The following is a 13288-nucleotide window of genomic DNA, read 5'->3' as shown; positions in this document are numbered from 1 at the left end:
AACTGTGGCTCATGCTAGAGTTTCAACACAGGAATAGTTTTATAGTGACAGATAACAAGTAATTTAATTATTTTTAACATATGTGACCTGTGTTTTAGAATCACAGAGGGTAATGAATCCTAAAGCTGACTCTTCCTCGATGTGTAATTTGGGCAGGTTATTTGAGCTCTCTGAGCTTCAGTTTCATCCTCTAGTAAATAAAGACAATATTTACTTCACAGAGATGTCATGAGGATTAACTAGATACCATTCAGCACCTTATTCTAAGTAGGAAAAAAAATAGTTGTATTAATTTTGGACTTTGCACAATTTGGGGAGAAAAGATTATTCTATGCTAATCTGAATCCCTAAAGTTGTAATTTAACAAATTCTATAGACCAAAAGACCAGGGAAACCTTTTTCTTTTTTTCCAGTGTTAATATCTTCAAAATCTTTTTGATCATTACAGAGCAAACACATCTGTCATTTTTTTCTGATGTACCAATTTGATTTTCTCATATCTTCCTTTTTAAACGTTTCCTTCAGGAATGCATGTCTCAGCATTAATGGGAATCACAAAGCAATTTCACATAGTCATTATAATCAGAATTTGTTTGAGCTTTTGAACTTCCTGAGTTTCATATACCAATATATAAACCAGCATTATAATAGTTTGCTGCAAAATTCAACTTATCTAAATGAGATAGAGAACCCGCCCTTCTCAAATTGAAGCACATTCTGGCATCTACTACAGTGTATTTTCTCTTGTGAGCCCAGAATAGTGTCTCGTTAATGCTCCCAGAGACAATTAGACCTCAACAATTGGTTAACAAGTTAACATTTTCAGTAGGTTTGATACCAAAGTACAGTCAAGTAGTTACAATATATATCCGATCTTGAATTCACCTTTAAATATTTTTAGGTTGAAATACTTTAGAAAGAATTTGTCCATGTTTGCTGTAGTGGACTGGACATTAACGAGGTAATTCTGAAACCAAAAGACATACATGGTAAACCAAAGAAACCTGGAAATTTTCAGCCACCTTTCTGAATATATATGTAAGCAGAGATACTTCCAAGGATATTTTAAAGAGCCAATCAGCCGGCTTGCCATTAGCATGTGGTACTTAAAGAACTATCAAAACTTCACAGCACCTGGAAACTTTAGTAAAGGGCGTTTGTAAATCTTTGCTTCCTTTCTCAGTTGTCATTTTCTGTATAAAGTATTAAATAAGCCTAGGTGTAAAAACAGATTACCAGCAGAACTTTATTATTCAATAAGAAACTCCAACAGTTTTTCCTGAGCCGCCAGAGTTTTAAACATTAGTTACCATCCTCCACTTCTTTCCCACCTTTCCACTTAACACTACACTTTTTTCCTTGCTAAAAAATAAATATTAAAAGAAAAATTTACCTTTCATGAAAACTTGTTAAATACTCTGCTGTTTTCACTTATGTCTTGTCTTGCTGGTAATCAGCAGTACTTTTAAGAAAAAGATCAACCTGTCACTGCTAGTGTCCGATTGGCTTTGATTTTGCTTTTGATGTTGCTGTTTTCTCACTTGGGTTTGCAGACCACAAGCAGCTAGGTTTCTTTGTTAAATGGACAGACTATATTAAACAGAGCTGTTGCTATTCTGAGTTGGTGGTATTATCTGTATTCCAAATATGCCATTTTTAAAATGAACGATGGTCAAAACCATTTAACAGATAACTTCTGAATTCAAAAACGCTGTTTTAACCATTACTTTATTTAAAAAAAACTTTAACTAAAATTATGAATATAAAATAAAATTTTATTTATTTATTGTTTTACCTAAAATATATTTGTTTTTTCCTTCTGATTTAATCAATTGGCAGATGAATTAAAAGCTAGATATTAGACACTGGTTATATAGAGATTAAACATACACTATTTGCCTCAACAAGCTCCCAGTGGTATGAGGAAGACCTACATGAAAACAGTTTAAATGCAGAATTGTGATGCTCTTCATAGAGCAGGTGTGAACATAAATGTAACAGTGAGGCCCTTTGTGAGATGGGGGAGAAGGAAGCCTGAGAAGGTTGGAAATGCTCTGTCACAGGTGGAGTGGATAACGCACAGCATCCGTGCACATAGATGAGGAACACAAAAGAGTAGGGCATGTGCCAGAACCCACTATCAACCTTTGCCACTCAGCAAAGTGTCTCTAGAGTTCTGAAAAGTCTCAAGCTTAGAATAGGTGACCATGATACTTTCACAAAATATTATGGCTGAAAATATTTGTTTCCTCTAAAGTAGAATTTAGTACATTGTTCTACAGTTATGTCAGTGTTTGGGTGGTGCCATTTTGGCCCTGGCTTATTTTTCTTGGATTTTAAGTGAAAGCATCAGTCCTCCTTTCCATATTTCCCCTTTATTCAGTTTGAGCGAGCTTCCTCCAGAATTCTATAAACATTAAAAAGTCAAGAGCAAATTACTCTTCCTGAGCCTCTAATTTCTTTGACAGCATAGCAACCCATAAGTAAATAATGTGCAGCATCTAGAGAGTTTGAACCCTTTCTGATGCTGCTCTTGATTCACTTCTTTTCTCTGAAAACTAGGACAGGCTGATGTTTTCATTGCACAGATGCAAAGAGCAGAGACAGAAAACCTCCAGATATTAACTTCTGTGCTCATAATGGATGAAAGAAAAAAATCTAGAAGCCCTTACACCAAGTCACTTTCTCTTAATTATTATTTATTAAAAAAAAAAAAATACAACACTAAAGATTTTCAAACCAGGGCACAGTCTTCGTGATTTTTTTTCTTGGCCATAAGAACAACCATATAGCTTGCATATTCAGTGGTATAGTCAATTTCAAATATTCAGTCTCGTTAAAACCACACACCATCTGAATGACCCGGGAATTCTCCTGATATAGCATTCACATTAAATTTCACAGGCCATCTTTCTTACCCAGAAACAACATACCGAAAATATGTACCAGGTTTGGGGTATTAATATTTAATGGAGAAAATATCATCAACTTATATCAATATTCAGTTTATAAATTATTTTTATTTTAACATTTTTGGTAAAGCCAGTACTACTGGCAATATATTAAAACTGCATAATTTTGGAAAAAGTATTTTTTTAAGCTGACACTGAAGTATGTAGGGAGAAATGGTATAATGTCTGTCATTTGCTTTCAAATACAACACAAAGAAAAAAACGAAAGGGAACTAGGGTTGGAAGAAACAAATGTAGGAAAACTTTGATAACTGCTAAGTCTGTGATGAGTACCCAGAGTTCAGTTCATTGCCTCCACTTTTGAGTATGTTTGAAATTTTTCATGAAGCGTGGAGGTAACAATGTTGCTGTAGTGCTAGTATGTAAACTTATTCTATAGATTTTTTAACATAGAAATTCTAGGCTTGCTCTCCTAGAATTCATAAATTGTTTCTCAAGCATGCCTGTGTGTACTATTGTTTCTCAAGCATGCCTGTGTGTACTATATTCCTGACTGTACTCTCGATTGTTTTGCAGAGTGGCCTGACTCCACTCCATTTGGCTGCGCAAGAAGACAGAGTAAATGTGGCTGAAGTCCTCGTAAACCAAGGGGCACATGTAGATGCCCAGACAAAGGTATACAAATAGGATGTGCCTATACAAAGTGTCATTTGGTGACTCTTGTTTGGAGCAAGTACAATTTGATAGGGGAAAGAACAAATTCTCCATTAATTCTTTTATACAAAGAATTTCTTTTTTTTTTTTTTTTTTTTTTATACATAGTATTTCAAATGTATATCTGTGCAAGGGACTCTAAAGTCTCTGATTATAGTGTCCCAGATGCTATTATGTTTAATGGCCTAGGTACTTGATCTTAGCTGCATATCAATATTCTTCCATGTTAACAATCTTGATCCTTGTTATAACAGATCCACTCTTCAAGGGCAAAGTGTAAAATCTTATACCTTTCTTATTTCTGTGACCAATGTAAAAAATGCACATAGAAAAATTTGTAAGTAATTTGTGACCTCTAAGATAGTCCAGGCATAGTCTATGAAAAAGGATAAATTAAATTTTAATCAGTTATTTCTCACTTGCTAAATTCTTTATGGTGTGTGATCACTAGTGTCTCCCTCCTTCCCTCAACCCCACCAAAATAGCTCTTTTCATAAAGAAAAAAGAAATTACTGATTAATTTCATATAATGCCACAATTTCAAACTCAGGTAAGATAAATGGATGTTTCGTACCATCATCTAAGACACGACTTCATATTAATCTCATTTCTCTGTACATATTTCAGTGCTTAATTTTGTTACCTCTTCATATCAAATTTGTTTCATTCACTCTAAAATATACCTCTTTCTTTATATGTCACATATTTTTCACAAAAATGAATGTTTATTAAGTATTATATTGCAAATACAAACACTTGTGTATAATACGAATAGATTATGAGGTCTATGGACAGATATTGAAGATATTGGTTATACAGAGGTATCACCGGGTAAAAAGATTTGCAGACATCAAATTCAGACTGGATTTACGGGACTAGCCCAGATGGAGCAACTCTGAGTAGACACGCTTTGGACACTGCTCCAGCTCTATTGCTATGGCTTCTCCACCTAGACTGTGTTCTAATAAAGAGAATCTGCCTGAAAGAGACCTGACCAGGCAATATCCTTGATACTTTTTAAACTATGTGTTAAAGAAGTAAGGCAAATATATGGTCTCTGGCCAGGATAGGCCTTGGCAGGACCGTGAAGTTCTTGCCTTTCTGAAATTCTCTATGCCCTTGAAGACTCCATGGCCTCATTTGGTAGCCTAGTGTCCCAGTTCTCCCTTCACGCTATTTCCCTCCCAAACTTTACATTTTAAAAAATATCATTGTCCGTAGCTTTGAATGCCTTCCTAGGTATACCTGATTAATTAACAGAAAGACCAATAAAGTCAGTGGTAGTGGCTGGATGGTTTGTTGTTACTTTACATTTTGAAAATGGAAGTGTTTTTAGTTCTGAAAAAAAAATCAGCCTGGATTTAGCTGATAGTTGTCATTTTGCTTGAATCCTTTCATGAAAAAATAATCTCTAGAAATTTGCAGTTTCATGGAAAATTCACCCCATGTTGTTTTATTTATATATGTATACACACACACACACACAGAGACTTAAACATTTTTTTTGGTTGCCTCTCTATATAGATTAAATATTCTAGAAGATATGGACAGAGTTAAGTTTCTCAATATTTGTTTTGCCTCAACATATCCAAGGCATACACCAAAATTCAGCCAGGAAGTATGGCAATGGGAGGAGAGGAAATGGAGCTGTCCTTTCTGCTCCTAGTTTGCACACCTGACCCTGCAATTTAAGAGTCTTGGGTTTCTACTAGTGCTTCCTCCTAACTCAGCCCAATTCAGGTCACAGTCAGTAATCATTTTTGTACTTCTGATATTTTTGAGATGTATAGTTTTTTCCTTCTTTACAAGTGATACAGTTTGGAAAGCATCTCTCTGTCCCTTAAAAATTATTTTTCTTTTCTTTTATCTTCTTGGCAGAAATGAGGCTGTAATTGTCCCACAGTTGAGTAGAGCAGAAATGCAAAAAAGAGGGGGTGCTTGGACTTGCTTCTTAACCTTGTAAATAGGAGTTTATTATACCCTATGAACTTTGAAAATCTTACTGGTAAAGAAGACATCCCCAAGCAGGCTACAGATGGAATGTATGGTACAGATCTACTCATTGGCTTAAATTAAAAAATAGACGGGAAGCTATAAGAATGAGTAGAAACTCTGTACATTAAAATACTTAAAATGATTCCATTTATTTAAAAAGAAAGCTCTAATACATTTAGAAAAAGAGCCATCAGAAACGTGTACATCATTGCTTAGTCAGGTTGACTAAAAACGCAGAGTTCTTAAAATTTAGATTTTTGCATTTTGTTGGCTTGGGATCAAAATCTTTTCCACGAGGCTTACCAATAAACTTGAGCTTAATAAGCAATTAAGCTCAGTGTGTGGAGAACTGATTGGAAAAAAGTATTTTCAAGCCTCCTTCACTAAGCTGCATTCTGATTCCTAATGCTGTATCCTGAGTTCCTCAATACCATGAAAGAGGCCTGCAAAGCAAGCAAGTGGATTCTGGTCACCAGAAAGGGGCAGCTTTCATTGGGCATGAAGTGGCTGTAGCGACGTAAGTCGGTTGCTTGTACATACAGTTAAGATAAGCATATCAGCAGGAGTGTGGGTGTACTGATGGTTCACTTGAGGAACAGCATGTGACCAGAGTCAGCTCTTTAGGGCTGCACATCCTGGTGAGGTGTCTTCACTTTCTATAATCGACTATGGTCTGGGCATCCCCTTTTCAAATCCAAATATATCCATTTGTCAGACTGTCTTAGTCAGTTTGGACTGCCGCGTCAGGAATACCATAGACTGGACAAACCTTTATTTCTCACAGTGCTGGAGGTTGGCAAGTCCAAGATTAAGGTGCCAGCAGATCTGGTGTCTGATAAGGGTCCTCTTCCTGATTTGCAGTGGTCACCTTCTTGTTATATCCTCACATGGCAGAGAGCAGAGAAGAGATGAACTCCCTCCTGTCTCTTCTTATAAGGGCACTGATCCCATTCATGCGGACTCACCGTCATGACCTAATCATCTCCTAAATCGCCACCTCCAAACGCCATCACATGGCGGGTTAGGGTTTCAGCATGCTACCTTCGGGGACACATTCCATCTATAACACAAAGTCACCATAATGACACATTAGTGCCATCATATATGAAATGCATCATGTATGAGATCTTGAATACATGGATCCCCCCACCCCCATGACCATTTAGAAATATTTAAAAAGGTCAGTGCTCTCTTAACAATCCAGTACTGCCCGTGTCCTCACAAACAGAAATTGAACATGGGCGTTGAAATTGTGTAGTGGTGTCTGTTGCAGTGTGTCCATCTAGAAAATAATCTGGAATATCCTTATTTTAAAAATATCTAGAATATACATACTATATAGATATATATTTTTTTTTTTTAGTATACAGAACTTTTAGCCTTTCAGGGGTTAGGTAGATATTCATTTTAGAAACAATCCATTATTTTGTATAAATCAGTAGTTTTTAAAATGTGGTACTCCAGGTAGGCAGGAGGCTTTAACTAGAGCATGTATATCTAGATCAAGTTCATACTTCTCAGTCCTCCTGAACTCACACCAGCCTCTTCAGCTTTAGTATTTCTCTGTTTCATTCTCTCTCTCATGCATTCTGATAATCATCTATTGCCTTGTGTTATCATTTAGCCACCTCATATTTTTTAACCTTGATTTTATACTTTTAGAGAAGAGAGTGTTCAATAAATTCTAGTCCACGTCTTTCCATAGAACACTCTTCTGAGCCCTTGAGAAGAAGCCACTGGATTAGTCTATTTATATATAACAATCTACATGTGAGATGGTTTTATTGTTTATACCTAAAATGAGCTCTGAGAATTATCAAGGGCATTTTTTGTTTGTTTGTAGGGGGAAACAACTATTTTTGCCAGTTCAAAAAAAAATAGGTTAAATAACAATTTGCTTCTATTTAGGATAGCTATTACTGAAAGTATACTTATGATGTTTCTTTTAAAAAAAAAAAAAATATACATAATTACAGATGGGATACACACCGCTACATGTGGGCTGCCACTACGGAAACATCAAGATTGTCAATTTCCTGCTCCAGCATTCCGCAAAAGTTGATGCCAAAACAAAGGTAAACACCTTTCCCCTATGCGTCCACCAAAATCGTAGACTTTGTGTCCAAGGAAATAAGAGTCATTTCTTCCACCTTCCTTCCACAGAATGGGTATACACCTCTACATCAAGCAGCTCAACAGGGACACACCCATATAATCAATGTCTTGCTTCAGAACAATGCCTCCCCCAATGAACTCACTGTGGTAAGAGCAAAGGGGCAGCTAAGAGAAGAGGGAGGAGATGGGCCTGGGCACTGGTGTCTTACATTTTTTGTCGTGTGCCAATGTTGCTTTTTCACTTTCATTAATAGGCATGAACAGAATATTCTATAAAATGAAGGAAAAAAAGGACAATAACTATATTGTGAGCTATCCAAAGAGAAAGATATGATTAGTGTTTCACACTTAAAAACTGTCCCTCCACCTAGTAGGAAGTGTGTGTGTGTGGTGTGTGCACACGCCTGTGTCTGTATAGAGAAAGAAATAGTGTTTGTTTTCTTGATTACTCAGAACATTAAAAAGCCTCAGATTCTGAGTGCAATAGTCCAGACTCTGCTGTATGAGTAGAAACAGGTTAGGTGGGTTTCGTGCAAGGTATGTCTCTGATGAAACAGCATTTTGTGTGTGACAGTGGGATGGGACGGATGAGACATTCGCCTTAGGTTTTGTATAGGCGAAACGTGTGGAAACATACAGGCCCTGAGATGTGTGGAACGACTTGTTAATTCCTTGTCCACATCTCCCTCCTGCCAGAACGGGAACACGGCCCTCGCCATTGCCCGGCGGCTTGGCTACATCTCGGTGGTCGACACCTTGAAGGTTGTGACTGAGGAGACCATCACCACGACGGTAAGTAGTGGATGCTGGACCTTGCAATCCTGAGAGCCAGTTGCCAGACAGTAGATTTTCCCTGGGCTTTTCAGAGATAAACCTTCTTTCCTCCGTTCATAGACAAAGCCGGGTTTCCGAATGTTGCCACCTCATTGTTGGCAGTCAGCATTGTAAAATTCTAATTTCTGATATTAAGAAAACTTCAAAACACTAAAAATACGCTTTTAAAAGTTGTAATAGTAGCTCTACACTTTTTACTTCCTTGTAAAGCTAAATGTGTTTATTGTTTTGACATTTAAACAGTTTTAATGAAATGAAGGCAGAAATGTTTTAACATCGTTCTTTGGCAGTATTAGAAAATCGAAAGTTCTCAGTTGGTTCTTTAAAATATTTTAACTCACAAATGATAATAGATACATTATTGTCCTTGTAAAAAGAATAATTGTTATAAAAATAAAACATTAGAGATAGGATCGTTTTGATTTTTACCACCACTCTCCTCTTCCATTCACCTACTGGAGTTTTCATAGGAAAAACAATAGCTATTGTATTAAAATTCAAGTAAATCTTTACCAGTAGGCCTTATTGCATCAGATACTTTTTTCAAGCTGCAGCCTTTAGGATAAGTCATTTTTTAACCCCATCTGGTACCTTTGAACTGCATTAGGATTTGGTAACTTTGGAATCAAGAGCAGATACTGCACTATATCAGAGGCTTATTTGAGTTTTTCCTGACTGCATAACTCAACACACAGATTTGAGATTGACTCCATACAAGGTAAATTTAGGACTCTGGAACATTTGCAATTATCAGCTCCACTTCCTTTTCTCATCTGCCACCTTCCAATATGAAAGAAGGCATAGTTAGCATCTGCAAAGTGTTTGTATATATAGTGCTTCATATAAAAAACAAGTGGAATGGCTCTGTAGCTACCTGTAGGTTGAGTTATTTGGCTATGTATATGCTTTAGAAACTAAATAATAAGCCTGCTGATTACAAGAGAGAAGTTTTGTAACACATAAAAGAGAAAACAGTAACTTTGATGGACTAACACGATAATTATCAGTCAGGGCACATTTCTAACTTCAAGATATTTGTGTAAGAGACAAATTTCCATATACGCTTTCATATACCTCCTGAGTATGTCATTATCTTAAAATCTATTATTAAATTCTCAAGAAAAGAATTCAAACAAATAACATTTATTAATCTTAATTTTATAGACATCCCATTTAGCTCTTCCTAGGGTTGGGAAGGAGAGGGAGGAGGACAAGGTATTAAAAAATGGCCAAGTATGACCGTGCTGTAAAAGATTTGAACTCACTACAATAAATCTATAAGACTTCTATTTCAATGTTATAGTGTCTTGAAACTTGTATAATAGTTCAAAATAAAAATCTTATTTGGTTGAATGTAAATGACTTTGTCACCTATGAAGAAAGTTCAAAATGTTTCTTTGATCAAAAAAAAAAAAAGTTTTAGGAGAAAATAAAGTTACCGCTTCAGGAAATTTACTGACAGAGAAGGATTTCAAGGCTCAGATGCCTAGTGAAAGGCAGAACATGTCTGGGAGTTGAGCCATTTCACTGTCAGCATCATCAGACAACTTGGTTTCTGCAAGACAGGGAGGACTGGGCTCATGCCAACAGGAGTGGTCCGGTCAGCCTAAGGAAGGAAATGAGGCTTCCACCAAATGAAGTGCTCACATTGGCTGGAAAAGACTCCATTCAGGCCCCTAAAACTTAGAGCAGCATTGTGGTATTTGAGATTTTATTTCAAGTTGAGACACTACCTTGTCAGCCTTGCTGTAGCAGTTGCATATAATCCAGTTTGCACAAGGGTTGATGCCATTCAGGGCGGAGTCTGTGATCTTAAGCTCACTAAACACAGTGCAGCCTCCACCACAGCTGGCCCTTTGCACAGCTGGTTACGGGGGCCCCATAGTCTCCATAAGCAGACTTAAATGTTTAAAAACACCTTAAGCAAAAAAGCATCTTCCTTGTGAGTATCATGTATGATGTGGCACTTCTGAGAAAGATGCTTTAGTTAGTGACTTTACAATCATGCAGCATAGAAAACTGAGTAGCTAGAAGCTGATATTCAGGAGATATGAACTAAGCTGTTTAAATTGCATTATGTAAAATACTCAATTCCCTGAGTATCAATGAGCAGAGTACATCTATCACTCACATATGTTTCTAATACCATTGATAAGGGGAATCAGGGTTTCTTGGCAAAGTGGTTGAATCTAGCTAAACCTGGGGTAGGAAATATACGAGATTAGCCTGGAACATCTTGCAGTGCCAAAAATAAGGAAATAGCCTCCCAGATAAATAAGTAAATAAATAAGCACACGCAAAATAATGGGGATATGTCAAAGGGACACAGGAATCAGTTGTTACCAATGTCCAAAGTTGGAACAATTTGAGCAACAATAAATAAAATAGTATTAGAGTGTAGTGCAAAATATAAAATAAATATTCACAAGGCCAAACTGATAAATCAATGACTTCCCAAGTAGGGAAGAAGAGACAAATTTCTCAGGCAAAAAAATTCCAAGTAATTTATGAAAACACTTCACCCTGAAGGAGGTGGGATATAACTCCCCACTCTTAAATCTGTGTTGAACATAGTGACTTCCTTCCAAAGAAAACAGTGTGAAAAGGGAGGCGGGGGGTGAAATAGAGTAATTTCACAATGGAGAAACTGCCTCAGCCAGGTGACCAAGGTCAGCGTCAGCACTGGTAAGTCATGTTGCTGGTACCCTTGATACAATGTGATGACAACGGCACTTTACCTCTGTGTCTTCCTCTCAAAACCATATATCCCCAGTCTAATGACAAAAACGTGAGACAAATCCCAACTGAGGGACATTCTACGAAATATCTAACCAGTTCACCTCAAAACTGTCAAAGTCATTAAAAACCAGGAGAGTCTGAGAAACTCACCCAAGAGGAGACGTAACAACTAAAGATAAAATGGTACCCTAGATGGGATCCTTGGAACATAAAGAGGACATTAGGTAGAAACTTTAAAAATCTGAATGAAATATAGGCATTGATTAATAATAATATATTACTATTTGTTATTTTGACAGATGTACCATGCTAATATAAGATGTTAATAATAGAGAACACTTAGTGAACTCTCTATACTATCTTTACAATATGTCTGAAAATCTAAAATTGTTCTAAAATATTTATTTTAAAAAATGTTCAGTTGCAGTATTGCATACTGGAAGAGGTACTAAATGATGCTTTATTTCAGCATGATAATTGAGGACAGGGGTGTAATTACATTTATCAAGCATTGTAAGAGCTACAGTAAGAACCCATGGATTTTACCCTTTCTTAGTTTTAGTAGTCTAGCTTTTTTTCCAGTTGCTTTATTGAAATGTGTATCTTCATTTGTCTCATAGACTTTCTTATGCTCAGAATTACAAAAAGACTGGTTTTGAAACTAAAACATTAAGTCATTAAGATTTTCTAACAAGTGATGCCATCAGTGTCCTTAGATGGTTACAATTTATATAGGTAAAAAATTATCAAAGAGCAAGTAAGAGGTTCAATAAAACCTTTGCTCTGTACTATACTGTTCTTTAAATTTTTATAGAGGTTACTATGATCTTGCAAATGTATTACTTCTAAAATACTTTCTTCATATACATAGTTGTTAAATTATGTAATTTATGCAATCTCAATATTTTGATTTATTCCTGGAATTAAAATGTACACAAATAGGCAGGGAAGACAAAATAAGTGGCTAACTTGACAAGTAGTAAAGACATGTTTTTTGCTGTTCATTTGGCTTATCTTCAGCCAAGATATTTAGTAGAGTGGGGTGGCAGGTTCAACATCAGACCATGAAAAAAGTATAGCAGTGGTCTAGGAGAGGCGACATCTCTCTGCTCTTTTCCTTTGGAAAGCTTAATTAGGGACTTAAATCTCTTAAGCTGGTGTCTTTTGCCCCTAAAATTCTTTCACCTTGCCATGTATATGGTGAGAACCTTAGTGCTACTGAAGGACAGTTTTGATGTCTTTTCATATGTGGGGACTTCAAGATATGCAACACATAAGTAAACTAATAATAAACCAAGTAATTTAGAAAGAAATAGTCTCATTAAAACATGCAATCCCCTCACACTGAAGTAATTGCTTTTTTTGTTACTAGACTGTCACAGAGAAGCACAAAATGAATGTTCCAGAAACAATGAATGAAGTTCTTGATATGTCTGATGATGAAGGTATGAAAACTCCCTTTGAGTTCATAATAATTAAGAGCGACTATGTATTTGTTTCCTGAGAAAAGTTCATTGCAAAAAAAAAAAATGCTTTCAGGAACATTAAAATGTGTGTTGTAGTATCAAAAATATGCGTTTTTCACACACTTACATTGTTCACTTAAATCATGCAGTTCGTAAAGCCAACGCCCCTGAAATGCTCAGTGATGGCGAATATATCTCAGATGTTGAAGAAGGTATTTGCACATTTTTATTGTGATGAAACTTAACCACCATCTTTATCTCCCATTTCTTTGAAATATAACACTTCCTTGAGTTACTAACTTTTCATTTTATTGAGATTATTAATTTATATGTCACTTAAACAACACATATTTGATATTAGTTTGTCTTCTTTTAGTCTCTTCGAATCAATTCTTGAAACCATTTTCCAGCTTGAAAATAAGTGTCACTAATTATCTAGACTAGATTCTTTCTATTTGTTTCTATTAAGCAGGAAATTGAGGTTTTTATTATTTACATCTGAAAATCTAGAAA

General features: G+C 36.0%; 1 protein-coding gene across 22 annotated transcripts in view; it reads left to right on the top strand.

Moving 5' to 3' along the window:
• The window catches only part of ANK3 (ankyrin 3), a 563084-nt gene that overhangs the window by 441549 nt on the left and 108247 nt on the right, over positions 1–13288 (top strand). For 19 of the 22 annotated variants that reach the window (XM_039871871.1, XM_039871870.1, XM_039871872.1 and 16 more), the window contains 6 exons: positions 3489–3587; positions 7598–7696; positions 7785–7883; positions 8433–8528; positions 12682–12754; positions 12925–12987. In XM_039871871.1, coding sequence (XP_039727805.1) covers positions 3489–3587; positions 7598–7696; positions 7785–7883; positions 8433–8528; positions 12682–12754; positions 12925–12987 — 529 coding nt within the window. The remainder of the gene's footprint in view (positions 1–3488; positions 3588–7597; positions 7697–7784; positions 7884–8432; positions 8529–12681; positions 12755–12924; positions 12988–13288) is intronic. The other 3 variants (XM_039871876.1, XM_039871875.1, XM_039871879.1) reach the window with 1 other exon arrangement.

Source organism: Pteropus medius, unplaced genomic scaffold (assembly GCF_902729225.1).
Source record: "Pteropus medius unplaced genomic scaffold, Ma_sr-lr_union100, whole genome shotgun sequence".
Taxonomy (NCBI): domain Eukaryota; kingdom Metazoa; phylum Chordata; class Mammalia; order Chiroptera; family Pteropodidae; genus Pteropus; species Pteropus medius.
This window is presented reverse-complemented; position numbering and strand designations above follow the sequence as displayed.